Source organism: Chelonia mydas, chromosome 5 (assembly GCF_015237465.2).
Source record: "Chelonia mydas isolate rCheMyd1 chromosome 5, rCheMyd1.pri.v2, whole genome shotgun sequence".
Taxonomy (NCBI): Eukaryota; Metazoa; Chordata; order Testudines; family Cheloniidae; genus Chelonia; species Chelonia mydas.
Genome location: NC_051245.2, coordinates 130,478,551 through 130,503,732, shown reverse-complemented (window position 1 = coordinate 130,503,732; position 25,182 = coordinate 130,478,551). Strand labels below are relative to the sequence as shown.

General features: G+C 41.9%; 1 protein-coding gene across 14 annotated transcripts in view; it reads right to left on the bottom strand.

The window, feature by feature from the left end:
• ZNF462 (zinc finger protein 462) overlaps positions 1–25,182 on the bottom strand; it is a 104,309-nt gene that overhangs the window by 15,318 nt on the left and 63,809 nt on the right. For 11 of the 14 annotated variants that reach the window (XM_037902352.2, XM_037902351.2, XM_037902350.2 and 8 more), the window contains 2 exons: positions 4,877–5,144; positions 3,023–3,159 (listed from right to left, as the gene is read on the bottom strand). In XM_037902352.2, the coding sequence (XP_037758280.1) occupies positions 3,023–3,159; positions 4,877–5,144 (405 nt within the window). Of the gene's footprint in view, positions 1–3,022; positions 3,160–4,876; positions 5,145–6,744; positions 14,390–15,050; positions 15,224–25,182 lie in introns of those variants that run through there. The other 3 variants (XM_037902354.2, XM_043546262.1, XR_006290802.1) reach the window with 3 other exon arrangements.

Sequence of the window (25,182 nt, the reverse complement as noted above, 5' to 3'; positions counted from 1 at the left end):
ACATCCAGCGCCCATAACTTTTAATGGGAAACATACTCCTTGCTTAAACTTCTCTAACAAACCATTCAATGCTCTAGCTCATAATGGCTTTCACCACAGTTAATGGGTGGTGATAGAAGTTGAGCCATTCACTGGGCTAAAGAGAAGATGATGTGCTGTCAAGTGTCAGCTACATCCTTTGAAATCAGGGACCTTTCATTCCAGTTGGGGCCTCTGGACATCATCTCAACAGAAACAATATTTACAGTGCATTTTCATCCTTCAGTGCCACATGGCAAAGAAACGAACATCACAGTGAGAACTAGCCAGGACAAGGTTGTACACCTGTAACTAGTTATCCACTGGGGAGGGAGAAGGGGCACCAAGCAACATACTGGACCAGATCCTCAGCTGGTGTAAATTAGCATAGCTCCACTGTTTTTATGCACAGCATCCATTACTCACCCTCAACCCCCTGCAAAATTAGTGCTTGGACAGACAGCCTGACACCAAGCCCTCTGTCTGTCTCTGGAATGGCTTCAGAACAGACTGCACCAGGGCAGCTACCCCATGTCTCACTCCTGTCCAGAAAGGCTTAGCTTTCAAGATCCAAAGATATTTCAGTGCCCTCGCACATTAACCCCTCAACCACTCTACTGAGGCCGCCATAATTAGTGTCATACACCATGGTGAGGTTTTTGATCTGTCATATGTCATCAGGAAGGAGGACTTGGATGGATGATTCAGGCATTGACCTGGCAGTCCTTTAGCATTTGGGTGCTATGTGTGTGGAAGAATGGCTCTTCGTAGGCCCTTGAAAGCGGACATCATCTGACTCTTCCCAGGCCCAAGTCTCATTTACACTAAGGCCTCTGTACACTGCCTGAATGGTATAAAAGGGAATTTCTGTAGGATTCACTGCAACAACGTTCACAAAGGCTATTTACAATGAAGCTTTGCCTAAGGACGATGGGGGGCAGGGAGAGAGGAAAAGAACTTGGAAAGTCTGGATACTTTTTGCCCTTTTTTGGAGGGGTCTCTTAGTAGTGTTGACTATCAAGTTCGTTTATTTGGTCTGTGTTTTCAGGTTTTTATTTTGTATGTCTAGAGATCTAAGATAGGAGCACTGGATAAATTGGATAAAATTAAAAGACAAACATACGTCTCTTTTCACAGGGCCAGATTAGAACGGAGATGAAAAATGCTCTATCTTATAGAGCTTGTTGGAAAATGGAAACAGAAACGCAGCTCAGCAAGGAGCGCAAATGTGCAAACGTGCACACACGGTCCCATCTAGCAAATGGTCTGGTCTCTATTATTTACAGACACCAATAACTCTTAGGGGACTGTTCTGGCAGTTGGGCAGAGGGATGCTTCACAGCTGCCACGTGGGCAGCTCTGCTCTACCTGAAGACTCACCAAGACAGGGGTTCAAGGCTGCTCTGCATGGCTGGAGCATTGCAAAGTCGCTGCAGTGTGCCAAGGAACTGACCCACAGTTTCACAAAAGAGTTATCTGCCTGCTTCCTTGGGGTGTTGTGAGGATCGACTCATTAATGTCTCCACAGTGCTTTGAACACGTAAAGTGCTACGAAAGGTTATTGAACATTCGCAGTTTTCCTCAAAAATCTTGCATTAGTGGAAGTTTTCCAACCAGGTCTAGCGCGCTGCAACCCATTGTCTTATCTACATTTGTTTATTCCCACTTTAAAAGTTGTGCCTAATCGCACGGTCCAGATACAAACACAGGACAGAGAACATCATCACTAGGGCTCCTATGTGTGGTAACACAAGTAATGATAACAACTCCTCGCACAAACTATACCTAGTGAACTCTTCTGACCCAATCAGTACCCCAGAAGTGCTGATAAACACATTCCTCAGTGATGCTTCTATTAGCCCAAACACACCCTAACCCACCTTCTTCTCAAAAGCCATTGAAGACGGATCCTGCAGTTCAACAGACTTGAGCTGTCTAGTGCTAGAATACCTCTGGAGGATGATCTCAGCACTGAGTGCCATTGCCTGCCAAGCTTTTACACTCACTGAGCTGGCTCTATGACATGCCTTTTGAGTCCTGGGACGGTCTGTATGATCTCCCCAGATGCCCCTTCAACACAGTCTTTCCAACAGCCAGAAGTACCTATCAATGCTATCTACTTCATTGTTTGGAGCCTTTCTAAACCTGAAGCAGCCCAGAATATAGTGAAGTATATTGTGTGACAGCGCTGCCACACAAGAAGAACCTCCTCCAGGAAAAGATGGCATTTGAAACACACGTTTGGTCAGCATCAATATCATACTGCGAGATTCTGCTTAACCTACAAGTAGGCAGGGTGCCAGCACAACACATGGGTTTGGATTTAGGCAGCCAACAGACCATCTGTAAGCATCAAGTGCGATAACTCTCGGCAGGAATCCCAGCCCAGAGTGTCCAAACAGCTGTCTCTTCTGAACTTTCAAGCCTGTGGTTAATAGAGTAGGATAATCTCTAAGTCAGCTCTTAATTGTTTTAAAAAGTTTTAGCCATTTTTGCTCCTAAGAATAGTTGATGCAGATGTGGTGAAGAAATATGTGTTAAGTCCTCATGGGATCCTCTGAGGTGTCCAGGGTAGGGGACGGTGCAGATGGAATAGAGCCATCCTTTAACAATGTGTACAGAACAGAGATTATTAGATAATGGGCTCATTAGAAATACATATATACGGTAAAGATGTTTCTCAGTCAGAAGGGTGCTATCCTGCCCCACAGAGTGATAGGAGAACCATAACATGCTCTAAACAGGTGTCAAATGACTGTAAACATTTCTGGCAAAAATTCTAAACAGCAATTTCAAATCTGCCTCTATCCACTTTGGTCTAATTCTTTGTACTTCACAGAAAAGAAACAAAATGCATTACTAAAAATATGTGCAAGGGCTTCCGGGCTACTCAACACTTTGATGCTCACATTCAGATGAAAACTTCATTTCATGGGCCTGAAATAAACAGGCATTGTTCAAGGTTTTCTTTGTCAGACACAAATACTATAAGGGATGTCTTTACCTCTGTGCAGGACTATATGGTCAATCATGTTACGTTTGTATTTGGTGTGGTACAGGCAAAGAGGACAGCGAAGGTCTTTGGGTCCTTCCTCAGGAACTGCTGAATGCCCAGCTTCCACATGCATAGTAAAAGCAGATCTATAAAGTAAGGAGAAGCAGAAGAGATAAAAATCAGTATTTCATACGCCTACACACTTCAAGTGCCACAGCTCTGTCACTGAAGTGTTATTTAAAGTGCTACAGATGCCACTTACTCCTGTCTGTATAAAGCCACATGATACTTCAGTGGGACTCCTCAGACGAGTAACACATGTGCATATGTATTTGCAGGATTTACTCTTACATAGCCATCATGTACTCTGACAAAATATTCTATTACAGTGGTTGCACTGGTCATGCCGCTATAGGTAATGCAGCAAAAGAATTTCCATTCCACAGGCTCAAAAGAGGTCTTTGGGCTGAAAACTTCCATGCTTGGTTTCTGCCAAAGGCGAAACATGTTTGGAAAGTTTGAGCAAAATTCCTTCAACTGTTCTGGAGTCACAAGGCTGAAGATAAATGTCTTTCTGACAGCAGAAACATTCTCGCCACCTTTCTTTTGTGGGCCTAACTCAAAAACAGCTGAAACGCTATGCTCCGGATCTGGTAGATACCTAGACTTTAGTTAGCACTGAACGTTTGCAGCAAGTTATAGTACTAGCTGCACATGCAGAAGACAGATACACTGCCCGCTCATACCTAGGAAGTTAACTAGGCACCTGGCTGGCTACACGGCCAGCTGTGGAGGAGGCGTTTGTAAACTTGGGTGGTTCAATAATTTTGGATTAAGGAGTGGTGGAGTCTATAAATGCAGCAAGCTGCTTAACCCTTCACTAAGGAATTTACAGTCCCTGTTGGCTTGATAGCAAGGAAATGATAAACTCTGCTGGCTTTGGGCTTGATCCAGTGGCCATTGAAGTCAATAGGAGTCTTTTCATTGACTTCAGTGGGTGTTCTTCTGTGTTTCACTCTCCATAATGAATAGAGGACAGGACTTTTCTACATTCCTGAGAAGAAAGACCTAATCCCCAAATGCTTGAGAAACACTGCATTAAGGAACGCAAACCTCCATGTCACAAGTGTCAACAGATTTAATTATATGTTGATTTAAGAGAGTTTTGTTATGTCCAGTGTTATTGGTTGGAGAAAGGAGTAATAAATAATAAAATAATAATAATAATAAGTGATGAAAAACAGTCTAAAACCCTGGAACTGGAAATACATGGAAATAGCTGAGTTTTTATTTTCGGGTGTTTAACTGATTTGATGAAATATTCAAATATACTGTCACACACTTTTGGGTATGCGTTTCACTTCTGCCATCTGAACTAGATGGAGGAAAAGGGAGGAAATTATAAAGTTACAGGGTAAAGATTCCTTTAGACAGGCCGTGCTGGAACTCTGCTACTTCACTAGAACATCTGCCTTCCTTACTTCTCATGCTAGCTTCTAACGCCCTCCAACAACACACCCAGGAGTTTTCGGAAGGGAACCCTCATGCTTCAAGGCATAAACCAACTTCTAACCACAGATGATCAGGAAGAATCATTCTCTGTGGACACACTATTCTGTAACAACCTATTGCAGGGATTTCTTGCACCTTCCCTCTACAGCAGGTAGTAGTGAATGCTGTCAGACAGGAAACTGGGTTACATTAATCCTGTCGTGATCTGGAAGGGCAGTTCTTCTGTATTTCTCCCTAATCATCCATTCTTATGTTTCTCTTCAGCTCCAGGCAGCCATTTCAGGAACTAGTGTGCTTGTCTTTTAAAGTGTTAGAAGTGATTTCAGTTTATCTGTTTTGTACAATACGTACTTAAAGCCTGTATAAAAGGAACAATCTTTGCACTTGAAGAGCTTCTTCCCTCCATGTTTGTCACGGTAGTGACGCCGAATGCTCTGAATGTAACCCGAGGAGAATTCACAAAATTCACAGTTTAGGGTGGCTTCAGTTTTCTGTTCAGCTCCTGCAGCCGCCCCAGAGAGCGGGAGGGGGCTAGTGTTGTTGTTGTTCCTGGCCAGAGCTGCTGACTGGTAGTGGTTCAGCTGCTGCTGAACGTCAGGAGGTTCGGAGTATGAAGAATCTGGGGAGAAAGTGAAGGGGAAGTTATAGCAGCTGGTCAGAGAATCTGAGGTTTTAAGGACCTGGTCCAAGTCCCGTTTACTGGGATTGGAGTTGGATCAAGCCCTAAAGCATGGAAATCTCGGACGCTTCTTTCAGAAGCGGTGTGGAGGGAAGAACGGTACTTATTCATCTCTATAATTTCAACCCTAGTTTATATTTCACAGTTAAAGGCTGTTGACTGAAATGATCATTTTTAATCTATCAAGTGAGAGGCTTCAAAAGGGAGCCAGTATAAAAAGGAGCCTAGTTTCAAGACATCTGTAAACTGTGAAATAGAGGCAGGTTAATATACTGTGAGCATTCTTCTACACATGATGCGTAATCCAAAACAGATTTTCAGATGGGGTGAATTGGTGCATTCCCATTGATTTATGCTAATTTACACCAGCTGAGGATCTAGCCCCTGATGTTTACGAGTAACCTTTTTTTTCTTTTCTTTTTTTAAAGCATTTACAGTTATTTCCCCTGAAATTCATGGATTTATTGGAGAAACCCCTTAGCAAAGCTAGTTAAAACAAAATGTTCCAGAATGGAGAATTCACTATAATATCTAACTATTCACATCCTAACATTTGAAATGATTTTAATTTTAACATATAAAAATCAGATATATTCTCCTGTGACTGATGTTTAAAAGTGAGACAATATTAAAAAGGGTATTTAATCCTAAATCCCACTAAAAAGAGATTTCCAATCAGGTTTCTTTGAAAGATATTTTTGAAATGCCATTAAAATATCATGACAGAGAAATGCAACTGATTGGGGGAGGAGAGGAAGGAGAAGAGGAGGGAAAAATCTCAGAACACAAACTGAAAACCAGTATTCCTTCCTCCCAACATAAAGAGGTCTTGAACCTTTCCCAATACACTGTTTTGAATGTGGAGGTTAGGAATTCATCAGCTTTGTCCTATATAACCGACAGCTGCCCATGAATGGCACGAATGAAGGCAGATGAATACAGCACAGATGAATTTCAGTGTAACTTTCCTGAAAAGAAAACAAAGGGCTCTTTTCTTAAGCTTTTCAAAGAAAAAAGAAAAAGAAAAAGAAAGAAAGAAAGAAGAGGGACTACAAACTGTACAAGCCACCTCCTGCTTTGATGGAGACTTAATTTTCCAAAGTATAATTCCCTGAGGCAGGATATGTAGGAATTCTCCAACATCCATACTTGATGGAACTTAATACCATCCATTCTAACCAATTAGTAAAGACAAACAAAAGGAAAGCAGCACTACATAGCACTCACTGTGGGGACTTCTCCCCACCTGTCTTCAAAAGAGTACAACGCTTTCTTTCTTTCTCCCTGCCAAAAAGGGGAATATACGTGCTTTAGAAATGATAAACAAAACAAGACAAAAAACAAAACAGGGAGAAGAGTTAATAATGTCTCACGCCTCCCTTGGTTTATCACCAGGTGTAGAATGAGGACAAAGGAATAGACATAAAGGATCCTGGTAAAATGCATTAAGTTCTCTCCTACAGTCTTCTATCCAAATCTCATGAACCCAGACCTGACCAGAATGCAGCATTTAGCATCTGTGCATTCATTCTTTCTGTAGCAAGTTTGTTTACCATTTCATTAGTGGTTTACAGAGTCCGCCCCCCCCCCTTCCCCCCCCCCCACCCCCGCCTTTAAAATCTCAAGGTTTGTTTTCCTTTTGTTCGAAACAGACCCGTATACCCTCCACATTAGCACAGGTCTAGCAAGCTAAGAGCTGAAGCAGCCTTCTCTAAAAGCCATTACTTCCTTAGAGAGAGAGGAGGCAAAGTGCTCCTTTGCATTGCTTTTGGCCAGTAAGTCATAAGAGTTCATTGTATACTGTCTAACTTTCAAAGAGGGGAAGCAACTAACGTCTGGGTTATGTGACCCAACCGTTCTAACGTCCCAGTTAGACACAGCCTCCCATACAAGGGCCTGGCATCCTAATAATTTTGACGTCACAGCAGGCAGTTGTGTGCGCGCGCCATTCAGGCCTCCTGTAAATCACTGAACAAAACCTTGTTGATCCATTACTTAGCAACAAGGAGACTGACAATTTCCATCACATCTTCAGCATTCTGGGCCAGATCTTAAGCAGAAATAAATGGGTTCCTCTTCATCCACTCCAATGGAGCTAGGCGTAGTTATAACAGCTGAGAAGCTGGCCCACATTTTCACCCATCAATGTTTTGAATATTAGCCGTTGGTAAAAAGGTGGCTGATCTTTTAACCCGAAGTGGGGTTTCTGGAAGATCCATTATACTTTATTTCACACATTTTCCTTCTCCCTAGAGTCTGCTGCACATTACTCCAGCTGCCTCATTGAAAAAAAAAAAGAAAAAGAAAAAAAGAAGAAGCCTTAAACTCTGGTATTTACATATGTATGCGGAAGCTGCCCTGTGAAACCTGCAGAAATAAAGAGGCACTTTTATAAACCCACAGGAGGTAAAAGGTGAAACAAACATCAACATTCTTATCATGGGAAATACCCAAAAGGAACATAATGTGCATTTATATTTGAATTTTCTTCATTCAACTGGGATTGGTGTGCATTTGTTTTCTATTTTTGGTTTATAGCTCTTTTGATGAAAATATTCTACACTTGATCGGCACTTCAATATTTATAGAAAATAAATTATCCACACCCCACTGTAGTTTGTGATTATACGCTCACGTTTAAACAATGTTAACATTTATGCCTACAGCTCTGCATGGCTATTTCACCCCTCTTCTTTTGCCAATATGTTTTATTTCTCTCGGATTCCTTGAGCAGTGCAAGATTTAGCGCTTCCTGAAGGAAAACAACTAGGATTAACGTGAGTATACGTGGCTTCTGTTGATTTCTAAGAAGCAGTTTGCAAGACTACGTAATATTCTAGATCAAAGGTGGAATGCTTACAGACACGATTCTACAAGGAACACTTAGGGCCCAGTCCAAAAAGCCACTGAATGGAACAGAGTCTTTCCACTGACTTCAATGAGGTCTAGACCAGTGGTTTTCAACCTTTTCATTTGTGGACCCCTAAAAAATTTCAAATGGAGGTGCGGACCCCTTTGGAAATCTTAGACATAGTCTGGGGTCCATGGACCACAGGTTGAAACCACTGTTCTATGGTAATGACAAACTTTTGCGGATCCCTTAGACAGTCTGGACACCCCCAGGGGTCCATGGACCACAGGTTGAAGACCACTGCTCTAGACCAAGCCCTTAGTACTTGATCCAAAGCCCACTGAAGTCAATGGAAAGACTCATAATTGCCTTCAGTGGGCTTTGATCAAGCCTTTAGTGCATAGTACAGCAAGCACTGTACGTAGGTAAAAGCCATGTTAGGGGTAAAAAAAAAAAGAGCTGGTGTAGTACAATAATGACTGGTTAGGTTCTTTATTCTGAGCAAAAGAATGGCAATTCAATACAAAGGAGAAGGGGTGGTATAGCCCCAACTCAGCAAGACAGTTATATGTGTGAGTAATAAATCCCACCCCTGGTCAGCAAAGTATTTAAGCACCCCTGGACAGCAAAGTATTCACGGCCATGAAAAACGCGTCACAGACCGTGAAATCTGGACTCCCCCGTGAAATCTGGTCTTTTGGGTGCTTTTATCCTATACTATACAGATTTCATGGGGGAGACCAGTGTTTCTTAAATTGGGGGTCCTGACCCAAAAGGGAGTTTCGGGGGCGGGGGGGTGTCACAAAGGTATTTTAGGGGGGTGCAGTATTGCCACCCTTACTTCTCTACTACCTTCGCCGCTGGGCAGCTGGACAGCGCCAGCTGCTGGCCAGACGCCCAGCTCTGAAGGCAGAGCCCCGCCAGGGGCAGTGCAGAAGGAAGGGTGGTGATACCGCATCATGCCACCCTTACTTCTGCGCTGCTGCCTGCAAAGCTGGGCAGCTGGAGAGCGGCGGCTGCTGACTGAGGGCCCAGCTCTGCAGGCAGAAGGGTAGCAATACCATATCCTGCCATCCTTACTTCTGCGCTGCTGCTGATGGCAGTTCTGCCTTCAGAGCTGGGCTCCCGGCCAGCAGCCGCTCTCCAGGTGCCCAGCTCTGAGGCAGCACCACCAGCAGCTGCGCAGAAGTAAGGGTAACAGTACCGCAACCCCCTCTACAATAACCTTGCAACCCCACCCCTCCCTCACAACTCCTTTTTGGGCCAGGGCCCCTACAATTTCAACACTCTGAAATTTCAGATTTAAATAACTGAAGTCATGAAATTTACTATTTTAAAAATCCCATGACCATGAAATTGACCAAAATGGACTGTGAATTTGGTAGGGCCCTACTAATGGTGCAAATTACATGCCAGCCTTTTGCTGCATCCAGAGGAAAAGTTGGGTTGGGCAAACTCCCAAAAGGCATTTGCAATCTCAGCCCAGAGTAGACAGAGGGATCTGCAATCCAGGTTTGAAGAAAGCAAAGAAAAATGGTATCCCAAGTTTGCATCAAAGCCCAGGAAGAAGAAGAAAGACATTCAGCAGACAGGGAGCAGTTATAAAATTATATTAAATAATGGAATACAGAAAACCAAAAGAGAGGCCCTAAAAGATTCATAGCAGGAAAAACAACCATGAACGAGGGCTGAGCATGTGATAAGAAAAACTAGCAAATTTTTAAAAAATAAATTCAAAACAGGAGAATGGCTAACATGACAAAGAAAATATGGGACGTTTCTGTACACAGATATCGGAAACTGCATTGAAATGCGACTGGCAAGCAACAAATCAACCAGGGCGAAATAGTCAAATATTCAAACAAATACCAAAGAGATTTGCTTTTATTAGCGATTTTTACACAAAAGACATACAAGACATACTATGCTACTTCAAAAGTTTATTCAGAGAAAATATAGAATGTTCAGACATAAAAAGAAGAGCAGCAGTAGCCACGCCAATGAAGGAAGAATTGGTAGTAACTGAGACAACAAAACTTGGAAGAACAGTGGTCACGGTAGAAATATTGTGACTTGCAATGTAACCTGTAAGATTTTCCAATAGGCTAACTGCATAGGTGGTGCCATAAGAGTAGCAGATAACTAAGTTCCTGCCTATATTCAGAAGTGCTCACCATTGACCTAATTCTGTTCTCAATGAAATCAATGGAAGTTTTACTATTGACTTCAAAGGGAGAAATTTTACTATTGACTTCAAAGGGAGCAGTTTTGGTCACCAAAGATTGCTTCTGAAAATCCCGTCTAGAAATAAACTGTGTGCTCGTAACCACATGGCGAAGTGATCATCTGAACTGGTTATATCCAGTACAAGTTGGAGGGTGGGATGGGGAAGAGTTGCTGTGACTCTTGTGTTAACTATATTTGTGTTAACTACATTTGTGCATCCATGCCTACCACGTTTCTTAACCATTGCATTCTGGGAAACTCTCTTAGTAGTGACTCAGTAACGGACAAAGGATAAAAATTTCAAAAGCACCTAAGTCACTTTGGATCTTAAATCTCATAGGCTTTAAGTGAAACTCAGGCACTTTTGAAAATTTGACCCAAAGTGCCTGGAGGATATGCAATCAGATCATTTCAGCAACACTTTGGCTAGTGCATACAGGATGCCCTAATTAAAGAGGCCTACGAAAGGAAGGAGTAAGATTGGCCATCCCAGTTAGGAGATCCTAGCAACACAGAAAAACAACAGTGTTGTGACTGATTACTGCTTTTTACACTGGAAAGAGCAACACATGGTTGGCTGCCATGGTACCATACCTGATGTGTACAGCCATACGCAATGGCATTAACTGTTTACAGAGTTTGTTAAAAATTGTGGTATCAGGAGTCTATGGAGAAACACCTGGACTTCCATAACTCAAGAGAATGAGAAAACTCTTCTGTATTAACACAACATATTAACAATAAATATCATATGTAAGGTACAAGAGGATTTCTTTATTCCAAAAGAAATGAAGCATATCTGAAATAAGCAAGTGGAAGAGATGCAATAGAGAAAACAACAGTTTCATACATATACCATGGAATTGTGGAAAAATTAGAGAAATACTAGGAAAAAATATTTAAAAGTGCAGTAAGTCACTAGATAAGAATGAAAATTCCCAAGTTTCCATAGCCAGTCTTGGGCAAATTAATGTACGTGCGCCAACGTGCATAAAAATTGTTTTTTTTTAATTTAACAAAAGGAAAAATAGAATATTTTTGAAGAAGGAAAAATAAACTTAATTTTTCATCCCAGGATATTATAATGTACTTGAAAATCCAAGAAAATCAAGTTGAAATACCATACAGAAGTCTAACATATAAGATCTGTCTATCGACACAAACACATCAGAGCAAACACCAGTTTAGGCTAAGAGATACAAACACAAAATGTTTAAACATCAGGCACAGAGAAGCAATAGGAAGATTACACAATTAAACTAAAAATAATAAAAAAAATACAAATGAGTGCCCCAGTCTTTCAGACACTGAAGTCAATGGGCTACACATGTCTAGCATTAAACATATGCTTCAGTGCTTTCAGCATTAAGGTCAGAGATGGAGAATACAATATTGCATAAGAGATGCAATAGACTGAGTACATGAGGAACAAGAGTACTCTAGCCTCTAAGTGATAGCGAGAGAGAGATCAATGACCAAAGAGAGAGAGACAGATAAAAATAAAGACATTAGTTCCCTGTAAAATTCATACCAGAACAGAAACTACAAAGTCACCGATCATCTTCTTGTGGAGGGTTGAAGGTGAGGAATGAAACAAAATAAGAAATCAGAAGTTGGAGAAGCTCTTATCCAGCTCCAGTTTTGAACAAAGAAAGTGCGAGAGATTGGGACACTTCAACATGTATTTAAAAGCCTCTTTGGGCAAAAATGGGATGATGAACTAAAGCAAGAAGCAAATGGGATACCATGGAAAGATCCAAGACAATACAGAATAGGAACAGCAACTTCAGCATTGAGGACATATTGGACAGCCTGTAACAGGGAAGCCCCTAGAATGTTATTCACGAAGGGAAGACTGTAATAAGGAAGAGTCAGATTTTTTTTTTGAGAAAGAAAAAATACAAGCAAATGGTTTCTCCTCTAAGAAAAAAACCAAATCAAGATGCGATGCTAGACACTGAGCAAGTAAAAACACGTCAGGGTGGGATTTTGAAAAGAGTCTTTGTGATTTCAAAATATGAATCCCACTGAAACTCAACCGGACTCCAAGGACCAGCTTAGGGAGCGGTGAGAGGATATTCTACTCATGTAGCAGCAACAGCATGAGAAGTGGGAAGGTGGGGAAGTGGAGTTCCACAAAGATCACGAAGATGACACACACTTGTTCACTTGACGCCACACCTCACTGACCTGAAGAAGGAATATGTGGGAGGGTGAAACACTCTAAAGATGAAACATAGTGGGGGAGGAGAAGGAGGGTGAAAAGACTGAGAAGGATTCAACACAGACTTGAAGCATGGGTGCTTGTGGAAAATACCGAGAGTGCAAGGAAATTTAATATGACCAGATTTTTTTTTATTTTTTTTAAAATTGAACTCACTGGGCTTAATTCTCATTTACGCAGAAGGGCCCCTTTACTCTGTCAGAACAACATTGAAGTGGCCATGGTGTAAATGACAATCAGGCCCTCAACGTTTAGGCCCTGCCAAGAAATAAGCAGGAGAAAGATCTGAGGGGATGAAAACAAAAACCCGCCACACACTGCTTTATGCAGCAGAGAAAAACAATTGACATTTAAGGATGCATAAAAAAAAAAGGGGGGGGGGGGAGTACTGAATATACACTGGAGGAAGTTATTCCAGCACTGTGTATCAAGACCACATTTGGAATGCTTCGATCAGTTCTGGCCATTTTTTTAACATTAAAAAGGATACTATAGATGTATAGAAGGTACAACAGAGGGCAACCAGAAAGATACACAGACTGTAGGATCTTAGTTGATCAAATAAAAAGGTTGGAGAGACTATATCCATGCTCCTTTGTAACTTTTAATCTCCTTTTTTCCTTTGAGTTATAGACACACACGTAATTCTGAACACAACAAAGAGGGGACAGACGTTGCACAACTCCTTGTGCTAGTGTCAAAATCACTTAGAAAGGACATGCACTTAATCTAGAGAAGAAAATAACAAAAGGAATTTAGAAGGTGAAACTCAGAAGGTAAAATTATTTTACACAGCGAGGGACCCATACTGCTTCCCATTGAAGTCTATGGGAGTTCTCCAATTGATTTTTCACTGGGTACAGGATCAGGTATACAGTAGTAATAATACACTCTATAATCAATTACAAGGAAAAGCAATGGGAACTAGATACATTTCAGAAGAGAGAAAAGTAATTGGAGGACGAAGTTGTACCATATTATTTTTATCTGCAGGGAGGGGACCAACCAAAGAGCTTCCTGTCCCCTCCTATTCCAAAGCTTCCTATACTGCCAGGAATTTCTATTAACATTGGCATTCAAGGCCTCTATTTATCCACAGAGTAGGTACAACGTGGCCAGCAGCACTATCTGCATCCCTACGCTGCTCTACGAAAGTGCTGATTTGGAATGACCAATTCTAGGTAGGAAAGGACACTGCTCTCTGTGTATCTATTCAGTCTTGGGCCATTAATTCTGTTGCTTCTTTATCCCACCTTTCCCCCAAGCTGCTTTCTTGGTTTTATTTTTAGCTTATTATCCTTTAACTTTACCTCCAAACATTTGTTTATTATTATTTTATGCCAAGCACAATTCCATTTGTTAAAACGCAGGTTATCCCAGTCATTTTTCTGCAACAAGCTCCCTGCTTACTATTTTTTCAGGCCAGAGCAGAATTCTAGTGTCGAATGTGTTTTCTTCACTGTGATTTTCCTCATTATATAGGACTGATGCACGCGGAATAACTTTACACATTTGAATGACCTGCTTGAAAGTATGGCATCTATGTTTAGTCAGAGACTGCTGGTTAAAGTCTGAGCACTGCAGTAGGCTAGGAGTATGCTGCCACCTGGATGTACTGGCTTAACAGTTCAATACACAGGTCAGGTTTCAACCATGTATTTATTCAAGTGATAAAAATTCCACAGTCTAAACATGGAATAGGACTTGGAAATAAACAAAACGTATTTGTATTTCAAATGTCAGATCTCAATACACACACTATCGCCAAAGATTTTAAAATAAAAGTTGTCCATTTATTTCTAATCTTTTGAGCCAATTGCATTCATGGTGCAGCTCCAGTGCGACAAATGAAGTTACCCAAGGGATGAAGTGTGCCGCTTAGGACTAGATGGAGAAAGCAAAGCAGAGAGGTTAGACACGAGGTGGATCTAGTGAGACAGAGATTTAACCATTCAACAATTGGGCGTGATCAGTAATGGTTAGTTTCTTAATTTATGTAAATTTTCCATCTACCATTTATTCCTCATTCCAAGCATAAAGGGCTGAGCTGTGTCTTATGAACTTGTAACCATCTCAGACTTATTTTATTCTGCTCTGTGATTCCCTTCCTGTTTAATAAGCATGATCATCAAACACAAAGTATTTAAATGTTTCTTCATTGTTCTGGATCTATGTGCATTTGTGTGTGTGTGTATGTACAAACACATATACACAAACTGCAGTCATTGAATTGCATTTCCTACATTTAAGCCCTGTGTTTCAAGGTTTAAGACACTGTCTAACTATTGGGTGTTAGAAAGAAACTTCTCCCAAAAGCAGGTCCTTAAGTGCCAGTTACATGGTTTCTTGCACCTTCCTCTTGCACCTTTCTCTGGACTAGATGGACATCCAGTCCGATCCAGTCTGGCAACTCCTGTTACTTTGACTAAACTTGCTCTGGAGAATATCAAGATTAACAGTGGACACCTGGGCAAGGTGTGAAGGATCACGGGTCTTGAATTTGGGCCCACAGGTTGCCAAGAAGTGTCCAGACCACAACTGTTACCTGACAGTTCTGCCAGTCCCCTCCCATGCTGGTTCTGGAGAACTCTGGCCCACCAGAGACTCTGCCCACAGAGCTTCTGATTGGAGCAGATGTCCAGCTCCACCAATTGGCCGGGTGTCCAGCCCCATTGATTGGCCTGATGTCCAGCCCCTCCGATTGGTCTGGGTGCAATTCTAAAACCAGAAAGAGGAACAGGAAGTTGTCTGAGCAACTGAGTGAACTCCTGACCTGATGCTGTACTGGGCTATGACTCTGGCTTGACCACAGGCACTGTTCCCTGGGTCCGAATTGATCCTTGGCATGGCTGATTCCGACTTAACTTTTGGCATAAATACTGACCCTGATTCCAGTCTCTACCCTTGGTGTGATCCTAATTCCAACTCCAGCTCTGGCTTTGGTTCCTAGTGTCTAACTCTGGCTCTGCCCACCAGTTCTGACCATCCACACCTTGATCCCCACACAAGGTTACTGTCAATAGATTGAATATCAGGAGATGCAGATTCTATTCCCGACTTTGCCATGATTTGTTGTGCAACCTTAGTCAAGCCACTTCGGTCAATATTTTCAAACACAAGTGCCACATTTCAGTGCTAAAATCTCACTGACACTTGAAGAATCAAACTACATATTCAGATGCCTAAATAAGTATGTAGGTGCCAAAACTTTAGGCACCCAGGCGCAAAAGTGTTGATATGAACCTCTGTGCACCTGTGTCCTCATACATCAAATGGACATAAAGCTGACCATCCTTTACAAAGCTCTGTGAGATCCTTTGATGGAAGGTGCTAGAGCAAATAAAAGCAGCAATAATGAAGGGCCCGAAATAAGGTGGCCAGGTGTCTGGTTTTCGACTGGAAAGTCCACTCGAAAAGGGGACCTGACAGCGTCTGGTCAGATCTACTGACCGAACACCAAAAGGCTGGTTAATGCAGGTGGAGAAGGCGGAGAGGCACCGGGTGATCACCCGCACCAGCCCCTATTCAACCGGGGCCACCTCCTACCTGCATTGGGCAGCTGCCCCAGCTCCGTACTTGAGTCCCTCCCAACCTGAGCAGAGGGGGAGAAAAAGGGTGGAAAGAGGGGAAAAGCAGCGAGCAACAGGGGGTGGAGAGGGAAGAGGAGCAAATGGGGGGTGGGGCCTTGGAAGGGAAAAGGCGGGGCCGGGGAGGTTCTGGTACTCCTGCTGGAGTGTCCGGTTTTTAAATATTACCAAGTTGGCAACCCTAGCCCTAACACAGGGGGCTGACATACTGGAGCCACTCTTTCCCATGCGGCCTGAGTCAAGCAAATAGATACAAAGACTTTGAGCTATTCGGAATTCTAGCACTGGCATCACTTGTACTGGATTTTGGGCCATCATCAAACACAGGTAGCGGCTGAGAATGAGGCAGCGGCTCAGAGCAAACTCTCATTAACTTCAATGGTAGCAAAGTTAGACCAATGCCGAATGATTTTGAAAACTGCACCTTCGCTATTTTCAGGTTTGTTTGTTTGGTTTTTTAAAGTGATAGTGGAAGTGAAGTGTTTTATTTTTAAACAATCTCTGTCATTCTCCATATCTTTTGACTACTTTTCCCCCTTCAGCTTCTCTCTCTCTCTCTCGCTCTCTGAAAGGTTATTAAGACGTGTCCCTCTTGTGTACTTTACAAATCTGTATAATACGGTCAAAATGTACTTGCTGGCTTGAAGTGAACCACAGAGCATTAGTTTAAAAATAATTAAAAAAACAAAAAACTCTCAACCAATTTTACGGGGGAAAATAGCTTCCTGTGACCACCTCAGGTTTGCATATACAATTTCACATGTCACCACCCTGAAAAATATTAATTTAAGTCTCCAGGCTAACTTCCTTTCAGAATCGTCATGCAATACATTAGCCACACAATTTTTCATTCAAATTTTGGGTTGAGTATAAAATATAAAAATGCATAAAGGAGTTTTACATTGCAGCAGTGCCCTTTATCAGAAGGTCTGTAAATCTTAATCAAGCCACTAAATCACTATTTTCAGTGGTTTCTGACTTGGTAGTCAACATGTGATGTGAGACCAGAGCTTTGCAAAAAACCATTAAGAAAAAAAATATTTTTATATTTCTGTTGAGTTTCAGCCTTCCAAGTTTTTGCTTTGCTCTTTTAAGTCTATCTGGACATCTTTAAGTTGTAATAACGCAAAGACAAAAAGAAAAGAAAAATCATAAGCAAATTCTCCATTTTAGGAGTTTCTCTACTCTAAATAAATGCAAAGTGTTTTGCTTTAAAAAGAATAAATTTTAGGAGAGTATTAATCAAAAGAAAGTGGGGTTTTTTTGATGAAAAAAAGCCAAACACTAAACCAGCAAAATTAATGACCGGACCAAAGAATTATGCATATGCTTAACTTCATGTACTGGAAGTACTTTCCTAGAGTTCAATATGCCCACTGTGTGTCTATAAAGTTAAGGACATGCTTAAGTGCTTTCTTGAACTGGGACCTAAGTTACTAACAACTGACTGTCTTTTACTGTGCAAGGGCAGTAACTGTTTCAACTCGCACTTTCACTGAAATCAGCACAAATATACACACAAAAAACCCGTAAGAGTTCAGTATCAAATGTGCAGATATACCTATCAAATGTGACTGTGGGTGTGCACATGGTGACATCCACTTGTTTTAACAGCATGTTCATCACACCATGTTATCTGATCACCAAAGATATTCTGTGCAGTTGCACATCCAACTCGCCTTGCAATTTAAGCAATTATGCCTTAAGCTTTGTTTGAACTTGCACTTTTGTCCTTGCTGGTTCTGTGCCTTCCCAATCAAACAGAAGCCAAATAAAGGACTGCCAACTTCAAAGGGTTTCTTTCAAAACCTGTGAGGCCCATGCAGTGAAAAGGATACTTCCATGTTCCCACAGCAACAATGTTCCTATGAAACATACTCTGATATTAGTCTGCTGAAACTCAGCAGTGGAACAGACCTACAAGTGTGGATGAAAAAGGCTGTGATGTCCAAAAAGCACTAGCTGCTACAAGCAAAACAAACAAACAAATAAAATTAGAGAAATAACTAAAGTGAAAATTAAAGGACTGGCCTTAGGAGGGATCGATTTAGAGACCTCTGCATAGGAGACTATTAAAACACTTTGAAGGAGGACAACACTGCAGCTAAAAGACAAAAGATGAGCTAGAAACTAAGGCCTATGCAAAAAAACAAGGGATAGCTGAAGTCTCTGAGTATGCTGAAAGATCTGCCCGGACAAGTTGTTGTTGTTTTTTGTGGGAAAAGTGGATCACTAGCTTTGTGCAGCTCAATGGATCTGTTCTTGTCTTGCTGGTCTTCTGAGAACCCCTCTCCTTGCCAGGCTTCTTGTGGGTTCTGGTGCCACAACAACTCACTCTAATAAATATTTGGAAGGCCCTCTGAGCCCACGGGGATTTCAGATGTCAAAGCACATGAGATACGTATTTTTCCTGACTATGCAGCATCACTTCTGAAAAGGGGATGGGAGGGGAAAACAAAAACAAACAAACAATAAAACACAGATTTGCACCTTTCAGGCAACAGCTTAAAAGAAGGGACTCAGTTGAGCAGTTCTATGCCCAGCCAGGCTCCGGTGAATCAAGACAGACACGTCTTTATATTTCAGTCTCCAGATGAGGCAATGGCCTTTATCAAAGGGAAAATAACAAAGTTCAAGAAGAGCTGGAATACATGGGACTGGGTGCTTTGGACAATGACGGAGCTCAGATATTGCTGCTTAGTGAATTTAATTATCATTGCATCTGCCTTTTTTTTTTTTTTGGAAACTGAGGTGTTGGGACTGTTCTGAGTTGCTGCTTTAAAAAAAAAAAAAAAAAAAGAAAAAAAAAAAAGAAGTGAGCACACTCATGCATACCATAAAGTAAAACTCAAAAAAGCTTCTGTTTTGAACATTACTGACTCTGTATGTGTTCTGTAATGTGTGCCTGTATTTATGAGGGGCAAATATTTTTCTTGGCATGCGTGGAGGGAAGGGGATGACCACTGAGTCGCAGGAGTGTGCGTAAAGTGCATTGTATTGCTTCCAAAGGGTATCTCCAGATTCTGCCATCCGTACTCCTACCTTTCTCTGCAGTCCCACCAAAAACCAATCCGGCTATTCAAAAAAATAAGTATCACTCAAAATGAGCACAGGTGAGCAGCCATGCTGACTTTGCTTTTAAGTACAATGTGCATGAAATAATAATACAAATGCCAAACCATTTATTAAGCTGTTGGGTATTTTTTTAATGGGTTTTAAATGTTACAGAACCCACTCATGTACTTCTCTGTCTCTCTTCTTCTTAAAATGAAATAACATTGCCTTCAACTTCTAAATATATTTGTTTAGGACTGGAACTTGCATGGAAGACAGCCCGATTTACAGGTCTCAGAAGCTTCTCTTGGGGAGGATGAAGGCATCGAGGCAGCTCCCAGACTGCTGCACTGGGCAGCACAGCATGGGGAGGAGACGACCAGCCCTCTGTGGAGAAAGAAGCGGTTCGGGACGATTTAGAAAAGCTGGACGTGCACAAGTCCATGGGGCCGGATGCGCTGCATCTGAGAGTGCTAAAGGAGCTGGCGGATGTGATTGCAGAGCCATTGGCCATTATCTTGGAAAACTCATGGCGATCGGGGGGAAGTCCCAGATGACTGGAAAAAGGCTAATGTAGTGCCCATCTTTAAAAAAGGGAAGGAGGAGGATCCGGGGAACTACAGGCCAGTCAGCCTCACCTCAGTCCCTGGAAAAATCATGGAGCAGGTCCTCAAGGAATCAATTCTGAAGCACTTAGAGGAGAGGAAAGTCATCAGGAACAGTCAGCATGGATTCACCAAGGCCAAGTCATGCTTGACTAATCTAATTGCCTTCTATGACGAGATAACTGGCTCTGTGGATGAAGGGAAAGCAGTGGACGTGTTGTTCCTTGACTTTAGTAAAGCTTTTGACATGGTCTCCCACAGTATTCTTGCCAGCAACTTAAAGAAGTATGGGCTGGATGAATGGACTATAAGGTGGACAGAAAGCTGGCTAGATTGTTGGGCTCAAAGGGTAGTGATCAATGGCTCTATGTCTAGTTGGCAGCCGGTATTAAGTGGAGTGCCCCAAGGGTCGGTCCTTGGGCCAGTTTTGTTCAATATCTTCATAAATGATCTGGAGGATGGTGTGGATTGCACCCTTCGCAAGTTTGCAGATGACACTAAACTGGGAGGAGAGGTAGATACGCTGGAGGGTAGGGATAGGATATAAAGCGACCTAGACAAATTAGAGGATTGGGCCAAAAGCAATCTGATGAGGTTCAACAAGGACAAGTGCAGACTCCTGCACTTAGAACGGAAGAATCCCATGCACCGCTACAGACTAGGGACCGAATGGCTCGGCAGCAGTTCTGCAGAAAAGGACCTAGGGGTTACAGTGGACGAGAAGCTGGATATGAGTCAACAGTGTGCCCTTGTTGCCAAGAAGGCCAATGGCATTTTGGGATGTACAAGTAGGGGCATTGCCAGCAGATCGAGGGACGTGATCGTTCCCCTCTATTCGACACTGGTGAGGCCTCATCTGGAGTACTGTGTCCAGTTTTGGGCCCCACATGACAAGAAGGATGTGGAAAAATTGGAAAGAGTCCTGCGGAGGGCAACAAAAATGATTAGGGGACTGGAACACATGATTTCTGAGGAGAGGCTCAGGGAACTGGGGATGTTTAGCCTGCGGAAGAGAAGAAGAGGGGGATTTGATAGTGCTTTCAACTACCTGAAAGGGGGTTCCAAAGAGGATGGATCGAGACTGTTCTCAGTGGTAGCAGATGACAGATCAAGGAGTAATGGTCTCAAGTTGCAGTGGGGGAGGTTTAGGTTGGATATTAGGAAAAACTTTTTCACTAGGAGGGTGGTGAAACACTGGAATGCGTTACCTAGGGAGGTGGTGGAATCTCCTTCCTTAGAAGTTTTTAAGGTCAGGCTTGACAAAGCCCTGGCTGGGATGATTTAATTGGGGATCGGTCCTGCTTTGAGCAGGGGGTTGGACTAGATGACCTCCTGAGGTCCCTTCCAACCCTGATATTCTATGATTCTATGATTTTCGGGCTCAGTCCTGCAAACACTTAAGTCCCGGCCTAGTGTAACTACTTGCAGGCAAACTGAAAGATTTATGCTTCCTCCCATCTTTAAAAGGGATGAAGCAGGGTATGGTACTGCCTTGGAAAGTCCAATCAGGCTTTCCCTAGTTTTGCTGGAGGATATCAGAGCATGTGTAGTATGACCTCTCACCCTGAAAGAAGGGGTAATTAATCTATAACTCAGGCCCTGCCTACAGTAAGGAAATTTGCACTGTTATAGATAAACCAGTGTAATTTATTTCTGTGTATTACTGGATTAAGCTGCACAGCTGTAAAGCCCCACTTTGCACCAGAGTGGTGTGTCTACATTACGAGTTTGTGCTGGTGTAACGAACTAGTGTGGATTGCCTTACTAGAGACAGAGCCAAAGACATCCTTTCTCCAACCTGCTCTTTAGACTTGGAAGTGAAACAGAGGTTTGAAGAAACCCACCAAAAACACAAAAACAGTTTGACAATACAAAAAAACAAACTCTCAAATGCTTAGTTTTGAGTCTCCTTATTCTTGTGATATCATCATTTCACAAGCATGCCAGTCACTATCCATTCCACAATGCCAGCCAAGACCTGACTTTCTAATTCAAAACAACCAGAAGGAAAGGTGGAAAGCAGCATAGCTCCACTGAAGCTCAGCAGTGTAACAGCTGTGGATTTGGCCCTTTATCTGGATTATTATTGTTTAAAACAGCAACAGACTACAAGGGATCATGCTACACACAAGACTGCACTTTAATGTCCAATATTTACACAGGCCTTTCATTTTTGTTTTTCAAAAGAATTTGGCGCTTCCCGTCCAATTTTTTATTAACATTAGACAGACATGCCTAGTTTGGTCAATGTGTGTATTCAGAGATGTCACTCAGTTTAATAAAATCACTGATATGTTGGGGGTAGTGTAAAGATGCTCACTAACATGGTAAAACCCTATTAAAGAGAGAGCTCTGATGATCATACTGCTGTATAATGTTTCTCTAAACAAAAGCTCAGTGTTGCAATGATTATTGTTTTGTTTATGATATTTACATGGCAAGCTGTTAAAACTTCCTAATAAATAAATAGTTTGTGCGGGGGAGAGAATTTTGTGCTTACAGAATGTACCGATTCCCATCTAAGGAGCACCTGATACCATGGCGACAGTCACCTTCTACACCAGAAATACTGTGCACATGTAGAAGTCCCCCTTCCACAAACCAGGTGTGGTATAAATAGGATCAGCTTCCCATGTTGTCTCACTAATAAGATTCAGTATTGACCTGCAGGGCCTACCTCTCTTGGAATTGAGAGGGCGGTTCTGCTTCTATGCCTCTTTAGGCCTTCACCTCACCGCCAACACAGTCCATCAGGTTATTTCACCACAGACCTCCAAACAACTACTTACTGCTGACCTGGACCAGTTTATATCAGCATTATAGCGTTTCTATGATTCTTCTTTTTTACTGACAACACAGCCAACAATGACCAGACCACCAAAAGTGCCCTCGAAGTCTACTCTCACTCAAACATCTCAGCTCCAGGACATACACTGTAAAGCTGTGCTCACTGCTCCCAATAAAAAGCTAAAATAAATGAGCCATACAGATTTAAATTCCTTCATGCCTTGTAATGCATGGACCAGCCTAAATGTGTTTCTTTGGACCTTTAAAAGTGGTGCCTTGGGAAACAAATTCTGCCTGACCTGGAGGTAAAATTTCTACTGGGCGCTCGCCACAGAACCATTTTATCCCAGCAAGGTTGCGACAAATGTGCATTTCGCCATTTTGGTTGTGCACCCCTCCTGCCCCCCTTCTTTAATGTATTCTTTCAGGCTCCACATTTTCCCACTCCCACTCCCACCTCTCTTTCAAGCCATCCTGCTCTAGTTCTGTTCCATTCATTTCAATGCACGTGCATAGTAAATAGGCCTGATTTATAAGCTTTCAACTGTACTTTGTTGCCATATAGCTACTGATTCATGAAACAAGTTCAAATTCATTTGATATAATATCCATGTTTGCCACTTACTCTCACTCTGATCCAATTTTGTGTCATCAGCAAATTAACTAGATTATAGCCAGCCCAGGGGAAGGTTATTTATATATGTTAGAACAGTGGAGGTCCAACTACTGTGTATTGTGCGAACCCCACTTAATACTTCCCCCAGTGGGGCGTAATAGCACCTTTCACATGTACTGCCTCCTTTCCATTATTCTGACCAATTGTTTATCTATTCCACGTATCACCTGCAGCTTACAGGTCTGAGTTACACAGAACTCTATTCAGCCCCTTCTAAAAATCCAAAATGAACCATATCAAAAGCATAGCAATCATCAATTTGGTCTGTAACCAACTCCGCAATGTCAAGAAAATTACTAAAAGCATGTTATTCCTTTCCCAAGTGATACTGAGAATGTTCATATGATTATTACTTCACCTATGCTCTTCTAATTGGCTGCTGGTGGCTTTTATTATTTTCAAAGTCATTTAACTATTAACCTAGTTTAAAGACGATCAAGCTATTTGGGACAAATTCTGTCTTGGCCTCTGGTCTCAATACAAATCTGGACTGTTTAACAGAGACCTCCTCTGATAATGGGTGTGTTTCAGTGTACCTAAAACTTTTTAACCAGAACCCTTTAACTAATATGTACTCCTCTTTAAAAATAAAAAGGCTACAATATTGAAAACATAACAGGCGACAGATGATAACTGCAATTCATGCCTTGCTCCTGTAATCAAGACTTGGAGCTCTGAGTGTGAGCAATAGAAAGCAAATGCATCATCCCTCCAAAGCCCGTAACATTGACTCTGCTCATCTCTTGATACCTTCATCATTAGTAGAACCTTGCTAATTCACATTAAAGATTGGTAGATCCATTGATAACGACTGAGTTCTGAAATCTGAAGAGTCACAGAAATATTTTTTTAAAACGCAATAATGCACACCAGATATACTTTACTCATTGGACTAGCTTAGTATTAGCAAAAATGGCATTAGTAGCAGCTCGGTCAGTATTCACTGCCCAGTGCCAGACACCATCCTGTGAAAGGAAGGGATCTGAACAGGGCTGGTCAAAATTGTCTCACTGAAAGGATGTTTTTGAAAAAAGAAAAAAAAACAGCCTTTTTGGAACATGTTTGTGCTGTTCACATCTTTAAAAGTTTTCTTTGAAAAAAATAGTTTCTATTTTAGTCTTTTGGGGTTTCTGCCTTTCTGGGTTTAGTCCTCTTTCATTCTTTCCCATTCCCCCATTCGTCCAAAAACACTAAGTGATTAGAAATGAAACTTTTTGTTTCAACAACGACAAAACAAAACAAAATTCCAGAACATTCTATGGAATATTTGGAACAATATTACATTTCTTTCTTTCGAGCTTTTCCATGGAAAATCTGATCTGAGGAAATCCCAGACAACCTTGGAAGATCTACACAGAGCTGGAACTTCTGCCCAGCCCCTTGTGCATCTATTTTCTTTGTCAATATGGCTCACTCAGGAACCATAGTAGTTTCTTGCCTAAGTACCAACTCCCTTGCCGGCCTGGGGGTTCAAGATGTGGAGCTTGACACTGCAGCTGCATTATCTCCCTATAAGCTTGCTAGGGTCTCTGTCATATATAGCATCCATACTCCAGTTCTGCATCTGCTCTATTCAACCACACTGACCAAAATTCCCAGAGCCCCAAGCAGCATGCTTCTCTTACAATGGGCTTAAGGGAGGTAGGAAAACAATGCCTCTTCGACTTCACTCACCATCTTTACCCACCATCCTGATACAGCCAATATTTTGGACTTCTTTTATACACACCCTGTCGCTTTTAGGGGGAGATTTTCAGAGGCACAGATAGGGAGTTAGATATCCTGTTCCCACTGATTCTCAGTGGGAGTTAAGAATCTAATTGTGTCTTTAAAAATCTCCCCCATAAAACTTTGCTGAGAAGTGAAGACACCCTGACATACTCTGAGTATCAGTTATGGGCTGGACAAGTTAGAGGAGCATGAATTAGTGAGGTTCTTCCGTAGATCATATACTAAAGCTTCAAACAA